Source organism: Scyliorhinus torazame, chromosome 10 (genome assembly GCF_047496885.1).
Source record: "Scyliorhinus torazame isolate Kashiwa2021f chromosome 10, sScyTor2.1, whole genome shotgun sequence".
NCBI classification, from domain to species: Eukaryota; Metazoa; Chordata; class Chondrichthyes; order Carcharhiniformes; family Scyliorhinidae; genus Scyliorhinus; species Scyliorhinus torazame.
This window is the reverse complement of record NC_092716.1, coordinates 81,361,244-81,383,608: the sequence shown is the minus strand read 5'-3', so window position 1 is coordinate 81,383,608 and position 22,365 is coordinate 81,361,244. Positions and strand designations below refer to the sequence as shown.

The window sequence follows — 22,365 nt, the reverse complement described above, 5'->3', positions numbered from 1 at the left end:
CAGTGACTTTTTCGCCTTACTATTCCTGATTTCCACCCAAATGGATTCAACCTTATCCTCCATAGCACCGATGTCATCCCTTACTGTTGCCCGGATGTCATCCTTAAATAACAGAGCTACACCACCTCCCTTACCATCCACTCTGTCCTTTCGAATAGTTTGATACCCTCTGATATTTAACTCCCAGTCGTGACCATCCTTTAACCATGTTTCAGTAATGGCCACTAAATCATAGTCATTCACGATGATTTGAGCCATCAACTCATTTACCTTATTCCGAATACTACGAGCATTCAGGTAAAGTACACTTATGTTGGCTTTTTTACCTCTGTTCTGAATCTTAACACCTCGATCAGTAACCTCTCCTAAGTTATATTTCCTCTTAACCTTTCTCCTAATTTTCCTTGTCGTTGAACCCATATCTTCATGTAACAACCTGCCGCGTCGCTTACCATTAATGTTTTCACTTCCCGTTTTATTCCTTTTAGTATTCCTGGTCCTATGCACTGAGCTCCCCTCAGTCACTGTACCTTGTACTGTCGCCCTTTTTGAATTTTGACTATGGCTTCTCTGCCTTACACTTTCCCCCTTACTTCCTTTTGTTTCTGTCCCTGTTTTACTACCTTCCAACTTCCTGCATCGGTTCCCATCCCCCTGCCACATTAGTTTAAACTCTCCCCAACAACTCTAGCAAACACCCCCCCAGGACATCGGTTCCAGTCCTGCCCAGGTGCAGACCGCCCGGTTTGAATGATCAACAGCTGGACCAATAATTTTCCCCTTTGTGGGGTACATTGTTGTGCTTTTGTTGATGTTCTTTAAAAATCCATTATATAAGATAATTATATGATGATGGAGGAATGAATGTTTGTGGCTAGGGAGCCAATCATGCAAGATGCTTCATCCTGGATGGTATCAAGCTTATTGAATCTTGCTGGACCTGAACTCACCCAGGCAAGTGGGGAGCATTCCATCACACTCCTGACTTGTGCCTTGTAGGTGGTGGACAGGCTTCGGGGAGTCAGGAGGTGAGTTATGTGCCTCAAGATTCCCAGCCTCCAACCTGCTCTTGTAGCCCAGTATTTATATGGCCAGTCCCTTTCAGTTCCTGGTCAAACGTAACCTCCAGGATATTGGTGGTGGGGGTATCAGCAGTGGTAATGCCATTGAACATCAAGGGCTGATGGTTAGATTCTCTCTTAGAATTTCATAGAATTTACAGTGCAGAAGGAGGACATTCGGCCCATCGAGTCTGCACCGGCTCTTGGAAAGAGCACCCTACCCAAGGTCCACACCTCACCCTATCCCCATAACCCAGTAACCCCACCCAACACTAAGGGCAATTTTGGACACTAAGGGCAATTTATCATGGCCAATCCACCTAACCTGCACATCTTTGGACTGTGGGAGGAAACCGGAGCACCCGGAGGAAACCCAAGCACACACGGGGAGAATGTGCAGACTCCACACAGACAGTCACCCAAGCCGGGAATTGAACCTGGGACCCTGGAGCTGTGAAGCAATTGTGCTATCCACAATGCTACCGTGCTGCCCTTGTTGGAGATATCTTTGTCTGGCGCTTGTGTAGCATGTATGTTACTAGCCAGTGCTTTTAGCCATTTCTTGATGTCCTGTGGAGTGAATAAAATTGACTGAAGACTGGTATCTGTGATGCTGGGGACCTCTGGAGGAAGCCGAGATGGATCATTCACTCAGTGCTTCTGGCTGAAGATTGTTGCGAATGCTTAAGCTTTATCTCTTGCACTGATGTGCTGAGCTCCCTCATCATTGAGGATACGGATGTTTTTGGAGCCTACTCCTCCAGTGAGTTGTTTAATAGTCCACCACCATCCATGACTATGCGTGGCAGGACTGCAAAGCTTAGATCTGATCTGTTGATTGTGGAATTGCTTAGCTCTGTGTATCATTTGCAACTATTTACAATCTATATTAATGACTTGGCTGCAGGGATAGAATGTACTCTAGCCAACTTTTCAGACAACGTTAAAATCGTCGGGAAAGCAAGTTGCAGTGAGGAAATAAGAAATTTACAAATGGGTATGGGTAGGTTAGATGAGTGGGTCAAAATATGGCAGATTGAATTTAACGTGGATAAGTGTGAGGTTATCCATTTTGGTCAGAGGAATAAAATGTCAACTTATCATCTAAATGAAGAGAAACTTCAAAATGTTCGGTGCAGAGCGATCTGGGTGTCTTTGGGCACAAATCACAGAAAGTTAGTATGCTGGTGCATCAGGTAATAAGGAGGGCAAATGGAATTTTGGCATTCATTGCTAATGGAATACAGTATAAAAGTAGGGAGGTGTTGTTGCAATTGTACCGGGCATTGGTGAGACCGCATCTGGAGTACTGTATGCAGTTTTGGTCCCCTTACTGAGGGAGATTGCAAATGCATTAGAGGCGGTTCAGAGAAGGTTCCAGGGAAAAAGGACTTGTCTTATGAAGTGAGATTGAGCAGTTCAGGTCTCTACTCACTGGAGTTTAGACGAATGAGAGGAGATCTAATTGAGGTATATACGATGCTAAGGGGGATTGACAGGGTAGATGTAGAGCTTCCCCCTTCTTGGTCATTCTAGAATGAGAGGCCATAGTTATAGGCTAAGGAGTGACAGATTTAAAACAGAAATGAGGAGGAATTGCCTCACTCAAAGGGTTGTGAATCTATGGAATTCTCTGCCCCGAGGGCAGGGGACAGTGGAACACTAAACAACTTTAAGGCGATGGATAGGTTTTCAATTAGTAGCGAAATGAAGGGTTATGGGGAGCGAGCAAGAAGGTGGAGATGAGGCCGAGGTGAGATCAGCCATGATCGTATTGAATGACAGAGCAGGCTCAAGGGGTTGAATTGCCTATTTCTGCTCCTAGTTCTTATGTTCTTATGCTGTTTGGCACACAAGTAGTCCTGTGTTGTAGCTTCACCAGGTTGACACCTCATTTTTCAGTATGCCTGGTGTTGCTCCTGGCATGCTCTCCTGCACTCTTCTTTGAACCTGGGTTGATTCCCTGGCTTGGTGTTAATGGTAGAGTGGGGGATATGTTGTGCCATGAGGTTGTTGATTGTGGTTGAATACAATTCTGCTGGTATCCATGGATGTCCAGTCTTCAGGTGTCAGATCTGTTTGAAGTCTATCCCATTTAGCACGGTGGTAATGTCACACAAAAAAATGGAGGGTATCCTCACACTGAAGATGGGACTTGATCTCTACAAGCACTATGTGGTGGTCACTCCTACTGATGGACAGATACATCTGCAGCAGACAGGTTGGTGAGGATGAGGTCAAGTACATTTTCCCTCTTGTTGGTTCCCTCACCACCTGCCACAGACATAGTCTAGCAGCTATGTCCTTTAGGACTTGGCCAGCTCAGCCACTAATGGTGTTCCTGAGCTAGTCTTGGTGATGGACAATGAAGTCCTGCACACAAAGAACATTCTGCGTCCATGGCACCTTCAGTGCTTCCTCCAACTGGTGTTCAACATGGAGGTGTGCTGAATCATCAGCTGATTGGGGGTGGGGTGTAGGGGGTGAGATACATGGTAATCAGGAGCTTTCCTTGCCAATTTTTGACCTGGTGCCATGATACTTCATGGGGCCTGAAGTCAACACTTAAGGACTTCCCAACTGTATACCACTGTGCTGCCATCTCTGATGGATCCGTCCAGTGGTGGGATGGGAGATACCCAGGGATGGTGATGGTGGTGTTTGGGAAATTGTAAAGTATGATTCCATCCGTATGACTAAGTCAGGCGGGTGCTAGACTAGTCTGTGGGACAGTTAGCTCAATTTTGGCACAAGCCTCAAGATGTTCATAAGGAGGATTTTGCAGGGATGCAGATAGGGATGTGTTAGCTGTTGTTATTTCTGGTGCTTAGGTCAATGTCGGCTAGTCCATTTGGTTTCATTTTGTTTAGATGCTTTAGTGCTTTGGTACAACTGAGTAGTTGTATCTATACACGCCCTACAAGCCATATACATTTTAAAAACAAAAATGAGAGATATAGCATCTCTTTGACTGTAGGATGGCCCAAAACCCAATATCACCAATTATGTACTTTTGAAGCATTGTCACAGTTGTCTTGTAGGAAACATGACATCCAGTTTGTGCACAGCAAGATCATAGAATCCCCACGATATAGAAGGAGGTATTCAGCCCATTGAGTCTACACTAACCTTCTGAAAGTGCACCCTACCTAGGTCCACTCCCCTGTTCTATCCCTGTAACCCTGTCTGACCATTAGACACTAAGGGGAAATTTAGCATGGCCAACCCACCTAACCTGCACAACTTTGGACTGTGGGAGGAAATCGGAGCACCCAGAGGAAATCCACACAGACACAGAGAGAGCGTGCAAACTCCACACAGACGGTCACCCGAGGTCAGAATCGAACCAAGGGCTCCTGGTGCTGTGAGGCAGCAGTGCTAACCACTGGGCCACTGTGCCATCCAACATGATCGAACATACCACACTGTAATAGTGACCAGATAATGTTTGTGATATTGCTTGAGGGATAAATATTGTTCATGACACTAGGGAGGAACTCCCTTGCTTTTCTTCAAAATGGTGCCGAGGGTCCTTTTACATGATTTGGGCAGATAATGATGATGCCTCAGTGTCGGACTAATTGATACCTTTTTTAAAATTAAGTTGCTGTTTTGGTTTCTGTTTGTAGGACAGGTAGAGTTTGTGCTTTAAAATAAAATCCTTAAATTAAATTCCCAATGACGAGCAACAACCAATAAAGTACAGCAAAATAATAAGTACAAATTATGACAGCGGTAATGGAGATGCCAATACAAGTATTTGCAAATGGTGCACATTTAGCGTGTATTTCACTTTAAGCATCACAGTTTTTCAGGCAGGTCACAGGGTGTCACTAGTGGTCAACATCAGCTCCTAGTTCTCGTCATTTAAAAAAATATTAGCCGGAGCTGTATAGAGGATTGAGGGGGGGGTGGGGGGGTGGGGGGGGAGAATGGGGGATGTCAAGTGGATGAGCTGTGGAAGCCCAAGGGGGTTTTGAAGCCTGACAACATGGTCTTATCAGCATTCTGACACACTGCTCTAGGTATTCGGAAGACTGAGAGTTCACTTTCCCGGCATCACACAAAATAGTGACAGAACGGGGCCATATGAGCTATCATGATGCTTTTTTGATTGGTAGTGTTGCTGCTGTGGTCAGGGGCAGCTTTTACCATTTATAAGAGATTAAAGACTGTGTCTGGAAGGAGGGTTCAGATTAGTTCTAAATCAGCAGCAAAATTAAATGTATGGTCAGTCCCAATTACAGTTTAAATATTCCCATATCTCAGGATTTCCAAACTTGATTCTAAATATGGGATTTTACCAACTACGGGCTACATGTTCCCTTTCCGAGCCCAAATTGGCTCATAAATATGCGTATTTGCTCTTATTCTTAATCTCAAGCAATAAGAGTGATAGAATATTACTGGATGGGAGACACTTCCAGTTGTGAGGGTGAAGGCAGACACGGTGGCAATAGAGATTTCCGCCTGTGGCACTGCTTTCCTACAGCGCATCATGCTTAGAATTGGCACAACTGGCGCAAACGCTTGTGGAATTTTAAATGCAAATTACATTCGGCGCAATTCAGGTTTCCGCCACCTTTTGAGCTGGTTTAAAATATAGGGTGCAAGAAGCTAGCCACACCCACTAAACTGGCCCCGCCCCAAAGGCTGGGACTTTCCACTAATTGTGTTTCTTTATGACCACTTAGTTAAGGCTCTAAAAATTAAACTACCTCCTTTGACACAAGGACATTAGTTGGCATGTCAGCCCCGGACTGGGCCTTGCATCGGGATGACCCAGAAGAGGTAGAGGATGAAGCTGCGATGCAGGTGAACTGTTTGGCATCGCCCCGTGTGGCCGCTATTCTTGTTCCGATACAGGTGAATGGCCATATGCTCCAAATGGAGTTGGATACGGGAGCTGCCGTTTCTGTGATGGCGCAAACACCTTTCATCTGATTAAATGGGGTGGGCATATTTGATTTTGATTTGTTTTATTGTCACATGTACCGAGGTACAGTGAAAAGTATTGTTCTGCGTACAGTCTAGGCAGACCGTTCCATACATGAAAAAACATAGGACTTATGATAGATACACAATGTAAATACGTAGACACAGACATTGGGTGAAGTATACGCAGTGTAGTACTACTCAGTAGAGAAGATGTTTGGAGAGGTCAGTTCTGTCTATAAGGGGGTCATTCAGGAGTCTGGTAACAGCAGGGAAGAAGCTGTTTTTGAACTTGTTCTCAGACTTTTGTACCTCCTGCCTGATGGAAGAGGTTGGAAGAGAGAATAATCTGGGTGGGAGGGGTCTTTGATTATGCTGCACCGCTTTCCCAAGGCAGCGGGAGGTGTAGACAGAGTCAATTGATGGGAGGCGGTTTTGCGTGATGGACTGTGCTGTGTTCACAGCTCTCTGTAATTTCTTACAGTCTTGGGCTGAGCAGTTGCCATACCATCTGTGATGCAGCCAGATAGGATGCTTTCTATGGTGCATCTGTAAAACTTGGTAAGAATCAATGTGGACATGTTGAATTTCCTTAGTTTCCTGAGGAAGTGTAGATGTTGTTGTGCTTTCTTGGTCGTAGCGTCGAAATGGGTGGACTACGACAGATTTTTGGTGATGTGCACACCTAGGAATTTGAAGCTGTCAACCATCTCCATCTCAGCCCCATTGATGCTGACAGGGGTGTGTACAATACTTTACTTCCTGAAGCCAATGACCAGCTCCTTAGTTTTGTTGACGTTGAGGGAGAGATTGTTGCTGTTACGCCACACCACTAGGTTCTCTATCTCCCTCCTGTATTCTAACTTATCATTGTTCGAGATCCGACACACTACGGTCGTGGCATCAGCAGACTTGTAGATGGAATTGGAGCCAAATTGTGCCACACAGTCATGTGTGTATAGGTAGTATAGTAGGGGACTAATTACGCAGCCTTGCAGGGCCCCAGTATTGAGGACTATCATGGAGGAGGTGTTGTTGTTTATCCTTACTGATTGGGGTCTGTAGGTCAGGAAGTCAAGGATTCAGTTGCAGAGGGAGGAGCCAAGTCCTAGGTTTTGGAGTTTTGCTACGAGCTTGCCTGTGATTATGGTGTTGAAGGCGGAGCTGTACTCTATGACTAGGAGCGGGATTCTCCTCTCCCGCGCCGAAGTGCCCACGCCGTCGTGAACGCTGTCGAGGTTCACGACGGCGCGAAACGGCCCCGATCCCGACCGATTCAGGCCCCGACAATGGGCTAGGATCGGGGCCGCGTCATCTACACGCGCCAGGCCTTGGGCGCCGCATAGATGACGTGGCCGGCGCCGCATAACTGGCGTCGCCCGCGCATGCGTGGTTGCCGTCCTCTCTGAGTCCGCCCCGCAAGAAGATGGTGGATGGATCTTGTGGGGCCGCGGAAGGAAGGAGGTCCTCCTTCAGAGAGGACGGGCCGACAATCGGTGAGCACCGATCGCGGGCCATGCCACATTTGAGGTACCCCCCCCCGGTGCAGGATCCCCCCCCGCGTCCGCAGGCCACCCCCCCCAGCGTTCACGCGCTGTTCCCGACGGCAGCGACCAGGTGTGGACGGCGCCGGGGGGAACCTGCCGTTTTGGCCTGGCACTCGGCCTATCCGGGCCTGAGAATAGCGGTGGTGCCGGTGAATCGCCATTTTGGGTGTCTCCGGCGATTCTCTGGCCTGCGGCCCGCAGAACTCGAATGGGCCGTTCCCGCCGCTTGGGAGAATCGCGGGAGGGCGTCGGACCGGCGTCCCGGGAAATTTTGGTGGCCCAGGCGATTCTCCCAACCGGCGCGGGAGTGGAGAATCTCGCCCTTGGAGTCTGATGGAGTCCTTGTTGTTCAGATGCTCTCGGGATGAGTGTAGGGCCCGGGAGATGGCGCCTGCTGTGGACTAGTCGTGGCAGTATGCGAATTATAGTGGATCAAAGCATTCTGGGAATATGGAGTTGTTGTGTCTCATGACCATCTTTGACTTTTGCTGACATGGCAGCTTGTTTGGCCACTTACACCGGGGAATGACTGAATATTGTGGGGACGACACTTACTACAGTGGTTTATGGACGTCAGCAGGTTTGTCTCATTGTTGTGCAAGGAAGCAGCCCTAGCCTGTTGGGTTGTGATTGGTTACATCAGCAGCAGTTGGATTGGCAACATATCTTCTTTTAAATTAATCTATGGGATGTGGGCGTCGCAGGTTAGGCCAGCATTTATTGCCCATTCCTAGTTGCCCGTCAGAAGGTGGGGTGGTGAGTTGCCTTCTTGAACAGCTGCAGTTCTTATAGAATCATAGAATTTACAATGCAAAAGGAGGCCATTCGGCCCATCGAGCCTTGGAAAGAGCACCCGACGTAAGCTCATACCTCCACCCTAACCCCACACCTCCACCTAATCCCCGTAACCCCATCTAACCTTTTTTGGACACTAAGGGCAATTTAGCATGGCCAATCCACCTAACCTGCACATCTTTGGACTGTGGGAAGGAACCAGAGCACCCAAAAGAAACCCACGCAGACACGGGGAAAACGTGCAGACTCCGCACAGACAGTGACCCAAGCCGTGAATCGAACCTGGGACCCTGGAGCTGTAAAGCAGCTGTGCTAACCCCTGTGCTACCGTTCTTGATGTGCAGGTACACCCACTGTGCTGTTATGGAGGGAGCTCCAGGATGTTGCCCCAGCAACAGTGAAGGAACGGCGATATATTTCCAAGTTAGGGTGGTGAGTGACTTGAAGGGGAACTTCCAGGTGGTGGGGTTCCCAGGTATCTGTTGCTCTTGTCCTTCTAGATGGTAGTGGCTGTGGGTTTGGAAGGTGCTGGCTAAAGGAACCTTGGTGAGTTACTGCAGTGCATATTGTAGATGGTACACACAGCTGCCACTGTTTGTTGATGGTGGAGAGTTTGAATGTTTGTGGAAGGAGGAGCAATCAAGCAGGCTGTTATTTTCTGGATGTTGTCGATCTTCTTGAGTGTTGTTGGAGCTGCACTCATCCAGGCAAGTGGAGAGTATTCCATTACAATCCTGACGTGTGCCTTGTAGATGGTGGATATGCTTTGGGGGGTCAGGAGGTGAGTTACACACCATAGGATTCTTGCTTTTGACCTGCCCTGGTAGCCACAGCATCATGTGGCTAGTCCAGTTCAGTTTCTGATCAATGGTAACCCCCAGGATGTTGATTGTGGGGGACTCAGTGATGGTAATGCCATTGAATGTCAAAGGGTGTGATTAGATCCTCTCTTGTAATAGATGGTCATTGCCGGACACTTGCGTGGCGCGACTGTAACTTGCCAGTTGTCAGCCCAAGCCTCGATATTGACCAGGTCTTGCTGCGTTTGGACATCTACTGCTTCATTATCTGAGGAGTTGCTAACGGTGCTGAACATTGTGCAGTCATCCGCAAACATCCCCACTTCTGACCTTATAATGGAAGGGAGGTCATTGATGAAGTAGCTGAACATAGTTGTGCCTAGGACACTACGCTAAGGAACTCCAAGTTGGAACTGGCGGTCTGTGTACACTACTGAGTGAGTTCATGAGGTACCAATAAAGGGGCCGTGGCCAAGATCCAAGTTATCCCAGAGGCCCAACCCAGAGAAAGTCGAGACCGAACTTCGTCGTTTGACATCAGTAGGCCTGTATCCTTCGCTGATTGGGCAGCAGCGGTGGTCCCTGTAATGATGCCGGATAAGACATTTCGTATCAATGGAGACTATAAATTGACAGTGAACAAGGCTTTGAGGTTAGACCATTGTCCTTTACCCCGCATCGAGGAGCTTTATGATACATTGGCTGGTGGCTGCACATTTACAAAATTGGAAATGAGCAATGCTTATTTACAGCTGGAGCTTGATGAGTCCTCCCGGAAGTACGGCACGATCAATACGCACAAGGTACTCTATGAGTACACCTGGCTGCTGTTCGGAGTCTCTTCAGCGTGCGCAGACTTTCAGCGGGGAATGGAGAACATCTTGCGCGGTCTACCTAGGTGACGTGCTGGTCACAGGGACCACAGACCAGGAACATTTACAGGGCCTTGGAAGAGGTGTTTTTAAAAAAAATAATAATTTAATGTACCCAATTCATTTTTTCCAATTAAAGGGCAATTTAGCGTGACCAATCCACCTACCCTGCACATCTTTGGGTTGTGGGGGTGATACCCACGCAAACATGGGGAGACTGTGCAAACTCCACAAGGACAGTGACCCAGAGCCAGGATCGAACCTGGGACCTTGGCACTGTGAGGCAGCAATGCTAACCACTGCGCCACCATGCTGCCCCCTTGAAGAGGCGTTGAAGCGCTTTTCCAAGTATGGGGTCCACCTGTGCCGTTTAAAGTGCATGTTTCATGCAAAAATAAGTCATTTATTTGGGATATCAGGTGGACCGGAGACTACCTGTAGCCGGTCGCCAGGAAAGCGAGAGTCATGAAACTGACGCCCCCCCCCCCCCCCCCCCCCCCCCCGAGAGGCCAAGGAGCTTTGCTCTTTTCTTGGATTGGTCAACTATAATGTCAGATTTGTTCTGAATTTGGCAACCGTCCTGGCTCCCCTTCATTTGCTCCTCAAGCAGCACCAGCCTTGGGTGTAGAGCAAGGCCCAGGATGAGGTGTTTAAGAAAGTGAAATCGCAGTTGTCCCTGTGGTGTTGGGTGTTCTGACACACAGATGAGCCAACACGGTTGTATATGGTACAACGCTATTTTATTTAAACTTACTATGTACAGTTTTGTCTTGACACTCTGCACGTGGGGATTCCCTGTTTGTGATTTTGTAACAGCTCTTCTCCGTGTCTTTGTCCCCAGACCTACTGACCACCAGGTGTCGTGCTCGTGCTTTTTATGTGGTTGGTGTTCTTGTGTGTGATTGGTTGTGGTGTTGTGTGCTCTGATTTGCCTGTTGGTGTGTCCATCATGATGTGTGTGTTTGAATATCATGACATCCCCCCTTTTTACAAAGATATGTGCCTACGTGGTAATAAATATGATCACGTCGTGAGTGCATCTAAGAGTGTGTGTGTGTCGTGTACAGCATGTGCATATGACGGAACTATTTACATGGGGCGATGTCGGGTGCGTCACATGAACCAAGTTGTACCATAACATAACATGAATGCGAACGAGAGAAAAAAAAAACTTGAACAGTTGTCCAGTCAGACGATATCTGGAACGATAAACAACAACAGGTTATCATGTAAAATTGTGCAACTTGTTAGACATATGAACGGTATTATAAGTCCAGTCTAATGGGCTTGTGACGAGTTCGGGTTGACCGTCAGGGTGGCACACCACTCATCGGCTGGATTGATGGCATTGACCTTGTTGACATCGATGACGGAAACGCGGAAGGCATCCTGGTCATCTGCATCACTTAACTGGAAGTCTTGATGCGTGGGCTGGACGGTCCTGACTTGTCTGCGAGATTGTCGGGGATGTGCCGGATCCATGGGTTGAGCCGAACGACAGTGGGCAGCGTAGTGGCCCATCTTGCCACATCTGAGGCACTGTCGGTTTTTTGCAGGACATTGCCCTTTTAAATGTAGAGCTCCACAATTGCCGCACGTCATGACGTCACGGCGTTCGTTGCGCCACTGCGCATGCGCAGTGCGATCTTGCGGTGGGCGCGCCTGCGCAGTGCGTCCCTCGATGTGGCCGTTATTTTTGGCGCGCACCAGCGCGGGAGACCGCGAAAAGCGCGGGAAGCGGCCGCTGTCGTCCGGGCCGTGGGTCGGGAAGTAATCGACGGCCTGGATGCGTTCGACGTCGTGGGCGGCCTGGCTTGCCGATTCGACGGCTGGGGACCCCCTCCGTGCCAACTCGGACGCCTGAAATCGGGCAAAACGGCAGGTAGCATTTTCGTGGAGGACACAGGCTTCCACAGCAGATGCTAAGGTGAGGCTTTTTATTTTAAGAAGCTGCTGGCGTAGGCCACTAGAGGCAACGCCAAAAACAATCTGGTCCCTGATCATGGACTCTGTGGTGGTGCCGTAACCGCAGGACTGCGCTAGAATCCGGAGGTGCGTCAAAAAGGGTTGAAAAAGCTCCTCCTTACCTTGCAGGCGTTGCTGAAAGAGGTATCTTTCAAAACTTTCATTTACTTCAACTTTAAAGTGCTGGTCCAGTTTGAGGATGACCGTGCCATATTTGGATTGGTTTTCGCCTTCTTCGAACACCAGTGAGTTGAAGACGTCGAGGGCGTGCTGACCTGCGTAGAAGAGGAGCATTGCAATCTTCGTTTCATCCGAGGCACTCTGTTTTTCGGTGGCACGGATGTACAGGTCAAATCGCTGCCTGAAGAGCTTCCAATTGGTACCTAGATTCCCCGCGACTTGCAACGGCTGCGGTTTGTCGGTGCGGTCCATGTCCAGAATGGCAGGTTAGTTGGCAGGTATCGATCCACTCCTGTACCATTTGGTGTTGGGTGTTCTGACACACAGATGAGCCAACACGGTTGTATATGGTACAACGCTATTTTATTTAAACTTACTATGTACAGTTTTGTCTTGACACTCTGCACGTGGGGATTCCCTGTTTGTGATTTTGTAACAGCTCTTCTCCGTGTCTTTGTCCCCAGACCTACTGACCACCAGGTGTCGTGCTCGTGCTTTTTATGTGGTTGGTGTTCTTGTGTGTGATTGGTTGTGGTGTTGTGTGCTCTGATTTGCCTGTTGGTGTGTCCATCATGATGTGTGTGTTTGAATATCATGACAGTCCCCTTCGGGAGTGTCGATGCATTTCGATCCTTCAAAGCCATTATTCGTCACGTGCGATGCACCACCCTATGGGATTGGGGCACTCCTGTCTCACCAGATGAGCGATGGCCGTGTACGTCCGATTGCCTTTGCTTCACGGACACTGGCTCCTGCTGAGCGAAAGTATGCTCAAATCGAAAAAGAGGGTCTGGCGGTCGTATTTGATGTGATTTCATTTTTATGTCTATGGCCGCCATTTCTTTATCGTCACAGATTACAAGCCGTTGCTGGGCCTCTTCCATGAAGACCAGGTAATCCCACTGATTGCTTCCGCACGAATTCAGGGCAGGGCCTTGTTATTGGCTGCTTACGAATACTCTCTTGAGCACCGCCCAGGGACCCAGATTGTGCATGCTGACGTGCTGAACCATTTTACCCTGCAGACCGAATCCGCAAACCCCCTTCCAGCGGACAAAATGGTCGCTGTCCTAAATTTTATGAACTCCTTGCCCATCACTGCACTGTGTATTCGCGACTGGACGCAAACAGACGCCGTCCTTGCCAAGGTGCGGCATCTGGTGCTATACGGTCGGCAGCATCGACAGCTACAAGAGGAGTTGAAGGCTTTCTCCTCGAAGCAATCAGAGCTGACCATGGAAGATAGTACCCAGCTGTGGGACACGAGGGTTGTTGTTCCGGCAAAGGGCCAGGAAATCGTATTGAAGGATCTTCACAATTCCCCAAATTGAGGATGCTGGCGAGAAATTATGTCTGGTGGCCAGGTTTGGATGCAGATATTGAGACATTAGCTTAACAGTGCTCTATCTACCAAGAACACCAGAAGCTTTCCGCAGTGACACCCCATACACCCTTTGGAGTGGCTCAGCCACCCTTGCGCTCACGTACACACTGATTTTGCCAGTCAGTTCCTGGGTTCAATGTTTCTCATCCTGGTGGATGTCCACTCCAAGTGACTGGAGGTCCACCAGATGGCGATGATCACCTCTCGGGCGACCATCAAGCGATTGTGCATTTCTTTTTCCACCCATGGAATCCCTGATGTATTCATAACAGATAACGGGGCCTCTTTCATGAGTGAAGAATTCGCCGCTTTCGTGGAAAGCAATGGGATTCGGCTTGTCCACACTGGCCCATGTCATCCAGCATCAAATGCCTTGTCAGGAAGGGCTGTGCAGACGGTTAAATGGGGGATAAAGAAACAGACTTTAGGCGCGATGGACACCAGGTTTTATTCTCGTACCAGACCACTCTGCACTCAGTAACTGGGGTGGCCCCCAGCTGAGATGTTAATGGGTCGTAGGCTTTGTACCCAACTTAGTTTGATTCTCCCTGACACCAGCGCGATGGCGCACCATCACCAAGATTTGTTCGGGCATTGCCCAGTTCGTCGTCAGTATCTCTGGAGCGTCACACCTGACGATGCAGTGTTTGTTCGTAACTTCAATGACCGTGCTCACTGGTATTGTCGTCCGTCAAACGGAACCAGTCTCTTACCAAGTTCCGGTCCAGGAGCAACTGATGAGATGGCATTTGGATCACATTCGCTAATGGAGGTTGGTCCCTCATAATGTTCCTTTGAAGCAGCCTGTCCTGGATCCTTCGATTGCATTGCCGAATCAGCCTGTTGTGACATCTCCAGTCTCTGTCAACGTTGACATGCCCAACATTGTATCTTCGGATTCAGAAATGGAGACGCAGACGTCTGAGGTCTCTGATACCGATTCAACAGTTCAGCTGCCTCTTGCTGTCCACCGCGGAGTTCCTGCTGCAGACGACCTTTACCTGCGAGGCATCAGGTACATAATGACTTACCAGAACTGAAGAGGATCTGGCAACCTCCACCTGCTCCTCCTTCTCCTCCTCATAGGTTGTTAAAGGGGTCTTCAAACTTTGGAGGGGAGGAATGTAATATCCCACATGGCACCAACGGGGTGGGAATGATTAACTTCCCCATGATTCTCGCGGAGTACGAGCTGCCCCGCTAGGGGATGGGGATCCCTAATAACCTCTGCATAAAAGGTCGGCCAGTAAGGCACCGACCAGCGAGAGACCCGGTAGGAAGTGTGTACATCGTTATTGTAAATTAATCAAATCTTTATTTTACTCGTTGTGGACTCCCTGAGTCCTTACTGAAGCATATTTTCCGTTTGTCAATATGCAAGTGAATTTGAGTGCAAACGTGAGGAAAGAAAATACTTCTCAACATGGTTGAATTTTAGGTCCAATTTGCATCCGGATCCTCGAGTGCCGATCCAGATCACTAGTTAGTTGCGCACCCAGATTAGCAACTGCATATCTGGATCACCGATTGCGTATCTGGATCAGCGACTGCGCACCCAGATCAACGACTGCATATCCAGATCACTGGCTATGTACCCGGATTACCGACTGATCAGCGACTGCATATCCAGATCCCCAGCTGCGCACCAGAATTACCGACTGTGTACCCGGATCACCGACTGTGTACCCGGATCACCGACTGTGTACCCGGATCACGGGCTGTGCATCCGGATCACCGGCTGTGCATCCGGATCACCGGCTGTGCATCCGGATCACCGGCTGTGCATCCGGATCACCGGCTGTGCATCCGGATCACCGGCTGTGCATCCGGATCACCGGCTGTGCATCCGGATCACCGGCTGTGCATCCGGATCATCGGCTGTGCACCCGGATCACCGGCTGTGCACCTGGATCACCGGCTGTGCACCCGGATCACCGGCTGTGCACCCGGATCACCGGCTGTGCACCCGGATCACCGGCTGTGCACCCGGATCACCGGCTGTGCACCCGGATCACCGGCTGTGCACCCGGATCACCGGCTGTGCACCCGGATCACCGGCTGTGCATCCGGATCACCGGCTGTGCATCCGGATCACCGGCTGTGCATCCGGATCACCGGCTGTGCATCCGGATCACTGGCTGTGCATCCGGATCACTGGCTCTGCATCCGGATCACCGGCTCCGCATCTGGATCACTGGCTTCACATCTGGATCACCGACTGATCAGTGACTGCGTATCCAGATCATCGGCTGCGCATCCAGATCACCGGTTTCGCATCCAGATCACTGGCTGCACATCTGGATCACTGGCTTCACATCTGGATCATCGACTGCAAACAAAATGAGAAGATTGGAAGGCAGAAGATGTATTCAGGAACTGGGGCGGGTGGGTTGTGGGATATGAGACACAAGGGGGAAAAGAGGCAAGGGACAGATTATGGAGGGCATCTGATAGTAATGTTAATTTGATGGCACAGAGTGAAGGAGGGGGATCAGAGATGGAGCTGTGGAGTGAACTCTGACTAAGTAAAGTTTAGCAAGACTCTAGTGTAGATTCAAACTGTATAGACAGGAAAGACCCAGTTTTAATGCCTGGACTCTGCTGAGTCAGTGGGGCTTAGTGGGGGCTGGAGTCATGGGACTTCAATGCTCCTTTGACTGGGAAGGACAAAATAAGGAAGATTATTCTGATCACTGCCAGTGATACTTGCTGGAAGTTCATATGTGTAGCTGAGAGGCGAGGAAAGAGGATCAAATTGTGAAACCCCTAACCAATTTCCCTCCCCTCACACCCCACCAAGCCAGGTACCTCGCCGACGCTGACATTTTAGATTTTCGCCTAAAAATGGCCGCTTCCGACATTTGTACAATAGGCCTAATGCCCTCCTTCAGTTCTATGTGAATCCTGGATGAAGGATGACTGGTGTTTGTGGAAGCACAATGTAGCACCTCAGAGGAGGAGAGAGGAAAACTGGCAAAAGGGAAGATGTAACCATCTCAGGCACTATGGGGTCACTGCAGTAATATAGGAAGCACGGGCTTCTGAGACAGATCAAGAAAGGAACAGCAGATAAGGCAGTGAAACTCTTGTTACTCCCAGTGGGTAAAGCTACACGGATGGTATGCTGCCACCGCTTAAGCAATGGCCACCCTCCAGTGCCTCACCCAAGAATGAGAACCATACAAAGAACAAAGAACAAAGAAATGTACAGCACAGGAACAGGCCCTTCGGCCCTCCAAGCCCGTGCCGACCATGCTGCCCGACTAAACTAAAATCTTCTACACTTCCTGGGTCCGTATCCTTCTATTCCCATCCTATTCATATATTTGTCAAGATGCCCCTTAAATGTCCCAATCGTCCCTGCTTCCACTACCTCCTCCGGTAGCGAGTTCCAGGCACCCACTACCCTCTGCGTAAAAAACTTGCCTCGTACATCTACTCTAAACCTTGCCCCTCTCACCTTAAACCTATGCCCCCTAGTAATTGACCCCTCTACCCTGGGGAAAAGCCTCTGACTATCCACTCTGTCTATGCCCCTCATAATTTTGTATACCTCTATCAGGTCTCCCCTCAACCTCCTTCGTTCCAGTGAGAACAAACCGAGTTTATTCAACCGCTCCTCATAGCTAATGCCCTCCATACCAGGCAACATTCTGGTAAATCTCTTCTGCACCCTCTCTAAAGCCTCCACATCCTTCTGGTAGTGTGGCGACCAGAATTGAACACTATACTCCAAGTGTGGCCTAACTAAGGTTCTATACAGCTGCAACATGACTTGCCAATTCTTATACTCAATGCCCCGGCCAATGAAGGCAAGCATGCCGTATGCCTTCTTGACTACCTTCTCCACCTGTGTTGCCCCTTTCAGTGACCTGTGGACCTGTACTCCTAGATCTCTTTGACTTTCAATACTCTTGAGGGTTCTACCATTCACTGTATATTCCCTACCTGCATTAGACCTTCCAAAATGCATTACCTCACATTTGTCCAAATTAAACTCCATCTGCCATCTCTCCGCCCAAGTCTCCAGACAATCTAAATCCTGCTGTATCCTCCGACAGTCCTCATCGCTATCCACAATTCCACCAACCTTTGTGTCGTCTGCAAACTTACTAATCAGACCAGTTACATTTTCCTCCAAATCATTTATATATACTACAAAGAGCAAAGGTCCCAGCACTGATCCCTGTGGAACACCACTGGTCACAGCCCTCCAATTAGAAAAGCATCCCTCCATTGCTACTCTCTGCCTTCTATGGCCTAGCCAGTTCTGTATCCACCTTGGCAGCTTACAGAACAGATGGAGGCCATTTGACCCAACACCGCAGAAGCTATTTTACATGTGTAACCTCAATGGTGATTCTCAATCTATTCAGACCAGGAGGGTTAAGGTTTTACAAAAAAAAAACACGGTTCCTGCTTCTGGCCGTTATCCAGTGACCTTTGTTAAGTAGTGGAAACATCATGGGTAGAGTCAGTTGTGATGCCCTCATGGTTCGAGCAGCTTTCTGGCACTGGCATGGCTCAGGTATGGAGCATGGTTATATGGGCAATAGATTAAATGTGTTGAGCTGTAAACTGTGTAAAAGAAAAACGGGGGCGTTTTTAAATTCCAGACTGCTTAAATCCTATTTGTCAGATCATAAAACGAGAGGGGGGCGGGGGGACATCACACTGCCTCCTTATAGAGCTCCCTCCTATTTCTTTGTGCTGTGTTTGTTCTACACAGCGCCATTCAGTGGCAGAGCTTTCTGACAATAGTGTTTTAAGTGGGAGCTCATTTAAATGAAAAGGCTGACTGTGACCAATCGTATTGCTGCCAGGGGCCTCGGCAGTCTGTCTGAATCCATGGAAAGTATAAGATTACCTAACGAGCCTTCCCTCCCAGTCAGTGTGCTAGCAAGACAGCTCCCAGCACTTCATACCACACAAGTGAGGTCACACTACTGGATGATGTATTAAACTTAAAACACACTGCGGGAGAGTGGCAAAGGAGCCTTATTTTCAGGGACTGGGGGATCTGGAGTGGTTTTCACATCACGGGACAAAAACAAAAATCAATGATGAACTACTTGGTAAGTGCTTGCACTGTATCTGACTCCCCAGTGAATACCGTGTGTGAAAGGAGCTAGGACTGGAACCCTTTTCTCTTGTGTGGCTGGGCTGTGCTGCTGTGTGAAGGAAGATCCTCACTGTGTCACCGAGCGTCTATTAGACTAGAGATTGCTGCTGTTGGAGGCTTGTTTTTTAAAAGAAACTGCAGAGTGATTTAACGAGGGATCTGCTTCGACTTGCGGGGGGGGGGGGGGGGGGGAGCTTTCTGTTTTTAAAATCGGGGACCTGATTTTTTTTAAAACCAAGAGTTTGCCTTGATCTTGTTCCCCGAAATGTCACTTCTTAAAGTCAACCCCGACCTGTCTGCCCTTGAGAAGAGTGTCCTTATCCTAGCCACATACAAGGAGGGCTGGCAAAGTCCAGCGGCGATTCAGCAGTCCGTTCAGGAGAGTAAGTAAATGTGGGGGGTACTTAGTTTGAAGCCTGTTTGACGTTGAATAGTAAATGTAACGGAGAGAATGGGATATCATTTGACAGTTGTTTTACTGCACCGGCCCCCTCCCCCCCCCCACCCCCCCCCCCCCCTCCCCCGGCATTTCTCGTTTCGTTGGTATTTCACGCCTAGGTGAAGCAGCTTGGAGGGTTTTTTTTGTAAGTTGCCTTGCCTTTTTTTGTTTCGCGCGGGGCGGATTGTTGGCTGCAGTGGAAAGGCGGGATCCATATCTTGGCCGATCTGTGTGTAGGTAGTCACACATAACCCCAGGGGAAGGTTGTGGGAGCAGGCTTGCGTGTCAGTGTGACGGTGCTGTGAGTTTGTGTGCCTGCAGGGTGTGAAATCACAGCTCCTCCCCAGCTGATGAATAGGTAGGTGTCAGACTACAGCCAAAGTGAGCTGAATAGAATTGGAGTAATATAAGCCTCTGTTGTGTGTCTGCTACACAGGCCTGACTTCCTTTACCTTCACAATTCCGAACTGTGAAGTTATCAGAAATTTAATTTTTTTTAAATTAAGGGGCCATTTAGTGTGGCCAATCCATTTACCCTGCACATCTTTTTGGGTTGTGGGGGTGAGACCCACGCAGACACAGGGAGACTGTGCAAACTCTACACGGATAGTGACCCAGAGCTGGGATCGAACCAGGGTCATCGCGCCCTGAAGCAGCAGTGCTAAGCGCTGCGCCACCGTGCCGCCCCTTCAGAAATGTAAATTTAATAAGAGAAGTTCCATCAAGATAGTACAACATTGTTTTCAACAGGTTTGCATGTATCCTACATTGTATTGCAAATGCATTAAAAAAACAACTCATCTCTGACCCCCCCATACAAAACATGTTGACCTCTTCCTGAAGTTTGTTATAATTCCATTGATGACTTCCGGGTGCGGCGATGACCAGCTGAGTCGCACGTTTCGGCAGCTCCCTGTGAAACGGACTTTTGGGCTCTTGATAGGAGCCCCAACGGCAATTTTAACGGCTGAAAACACCGTGCGGTAAACCAGAAGGGTGTTCCCCCTGGACACGGATGGAAAAAGGAGAGGAAAGTGGCCGGATTGCAGCGGATCCTTTGGAACAACGGCAAGGAAGGCAAGCAGAAACCAAGATGGCGTCGGAAGGTGGCAGTTTCATATGGGGCCCTGAACAACAAGAGTTTTTGAAACGCTGCGTGGAGGAGATAAAAAAGGAAATGAAGAAAGAGTTGTTGGCCCCGATACTACAGGCGATTGAAGGGCTGAAAGAGGAACAAAAGACCCAGGAGCAGGAGCTTCGGGTCGTGAAGGCGAAAGCAGCAGAGAATGAAAACGACATACAGGGCCTGGTGGTGAAGTCGGAGATACAGGAGGCACACCAGAAACGATCTGTGGAGAGGTTGGAGGCACTGGAAAATAACGCAAGGAGGAACAACTTGAGGATTCTTGGCCTTCCTGAAGGTGTGGAGGGGGCGGACGTCGGGGCATATGTGAGCACGATGCTGCACTCGTTAATGGGAGTGGAGGCCCCGACGGGTCCGTTGGAGGTGGAGGGAGCATACCGAGTTATGGTGCGAGGACCGAGAGCAGGAGAAGCTCCCAGAGCCATAGTGGTGAGATTTCTCCGTTTTAAGGATAGAGAAATGGTCCTTAGATGGGCGAAGAAAACTCGGTGTAGTAAATGGGAGAACGCGGTGATCCGCGTCTATCAAGATTGGAGTGCGGAGGTGGCGAGAAGGAGGGCGAGCTTTAATCGGGCCAAAGCGGTACTTCACAAAAAAAAGATAAAGTTTGGAATGCTGCAACCGGCAAGACTGTGGGTCACATATCAAGGGAGGCACCACTACTTTGAGACGGCGGATGAAGCGTGGACTTTTATTGTAGAAGAAAAATTGGAATGATTGGACTACGAAAATGAACGTTTGGACAAAGTGGTGGGACGAGTGGGGGGGGGGGGCGAAGAGGGATTGTATGATTAATCCTGCGGTATGGTAACTTTTCTTTCTCCCACAGGTGGTGAGGGGGGGAGGTGGGGAGGGAGAGGAGATGGGGCGTTGGCCATGGGAGGCGGGGCCGAGGGAGAGGCGCGGGCTTGGTTCCCGCGCTATGATAATTATGGCGGGAATAGAGAAGCAGGAAGGAGGGGGCGCCGCACGGGGCGAGCCGTGATCACGGGGGGAAGCCGAGGTCAGCCAGAGTTTGCTGACTTCTGGGAGCAACATGGGGGGAGTAATTACGCTAGCGGGGGGTCTAGCGGGGGGGGGGGGAGGGGGGAATTACTGGGTTGCTGCTGCTGGGGAAAGGGGGGAGTGGGTGCGGGAAAGGATGGGCGGGGGGGCACCGTCTGGGAGAAATACAGCCGCGTGGGAACTGGGCGAGAAGCTGGAAAAAGATGATGGCTAACCGGCAAGGGGGGGGGGGGGTGGGAAGCCCCCCAACTCGGCTGATCACGTGGAACGTGAGGGGGCTTAACGGGCCGATAAAGAGGGCACGAGTACTCGCACACCTTAAGAAACTTAAAGCAGATGTGGTCATGTTACAGGAAACGCACCTGAAACTGATAGATCAGGTTAGGTTGCGCAAAGGATGGGTAGGGCAGGTGTTCCATTCGGGGCTGGATGCGAAAAACAGGGGGGTGGCTATATTAGTGGGGAAGCGGGTAATGTTCGAGGCAAAGACTATAGTGGCGGATAACGGGGGCAGATACGTGATGGTGAGTGGCAAATTACAGGGAGAGATGGTGGTGTTGGTAAACGTGTATGCCCCGAATTGGGACGATGCCAATTTTATGAGGCGAATGCTAGGACGCATCCCAGACCTAGAGACCGGAAAGCTGATAATGGGGGGAGACTTTAACACGGTGTTGGAACCAAGGCTGGATAGGTCGAAGTCCAGGACTGGTAGGAGGCCGGCAGCAGCCAAGGTGCTTAAGGATTTTATGGAGCAGATGGGAGGGGTGGACCCGTGGAGATTCAGTAGACCTAGGAGTAAGGAGTTCTCGTTTTTCTCCTATGTCCATAAAGTCTATTCACGCATAGACTTTTTTGTGTTGGGTAGGGCATTGATCCCGAGGGTGAGGGGAACGGAATATACGGCTATAGCCATTTCGGATCATGCCCCACACTGGGTAGACTTGGAGATAGGGGAGGAAACAAGAGGGCGTCCACCCTGGAGAATGGATATGGGACTAATGGCGGATGAGGGGGTGTGCTTAAGGGTGAGGGGATGCATTGAAAAGTACTTGGAACTCAATGACAATGGGGAGGTTCAGGTGGGAGTGGTCTGGGAGGCGTTGAAGGCGGTGG

At 49.4% G+C, this 22,365-nt stretch overlaps 1 protein-coding gene across 5 annotated transcripts in view; it reads left to right on the top strand.

Moving 5' to 3' along the window:
• Positions 1 to 22,365, top strand: part of bcar1 (BCAR1 scaffold protein, Cas family member) — a 361,830-nt gene that overhangs the window by 182,067 nt on the left and 157,398 nt on the right. Inside the window, exon 1 of one of the 5 annotated variants that reach the window (XM_072518300.1) lies at positions 18,413 to 18,614. The exons of 1 other annotated variant lie outside the window; for it this stretch is intronic. In XM_072518300.1, coding sequence (XP_072374401.1) covers positions 18,600 to 18,614 — 15 coding nt within the window. In that variant the 5' untranslated portion in view covers positions 18,413 to 18,599. Of the gene's footprint in view, positions 1 to 18,412; positions 18,615 to 18,957; positions 19,045 to 22,365 lie in introns of those variants that run through there. 3 more of the 5 variants (XM_072518301.1, XM_072518302.1, XM_072518298.1) reach the window with 3 other exon arrangements.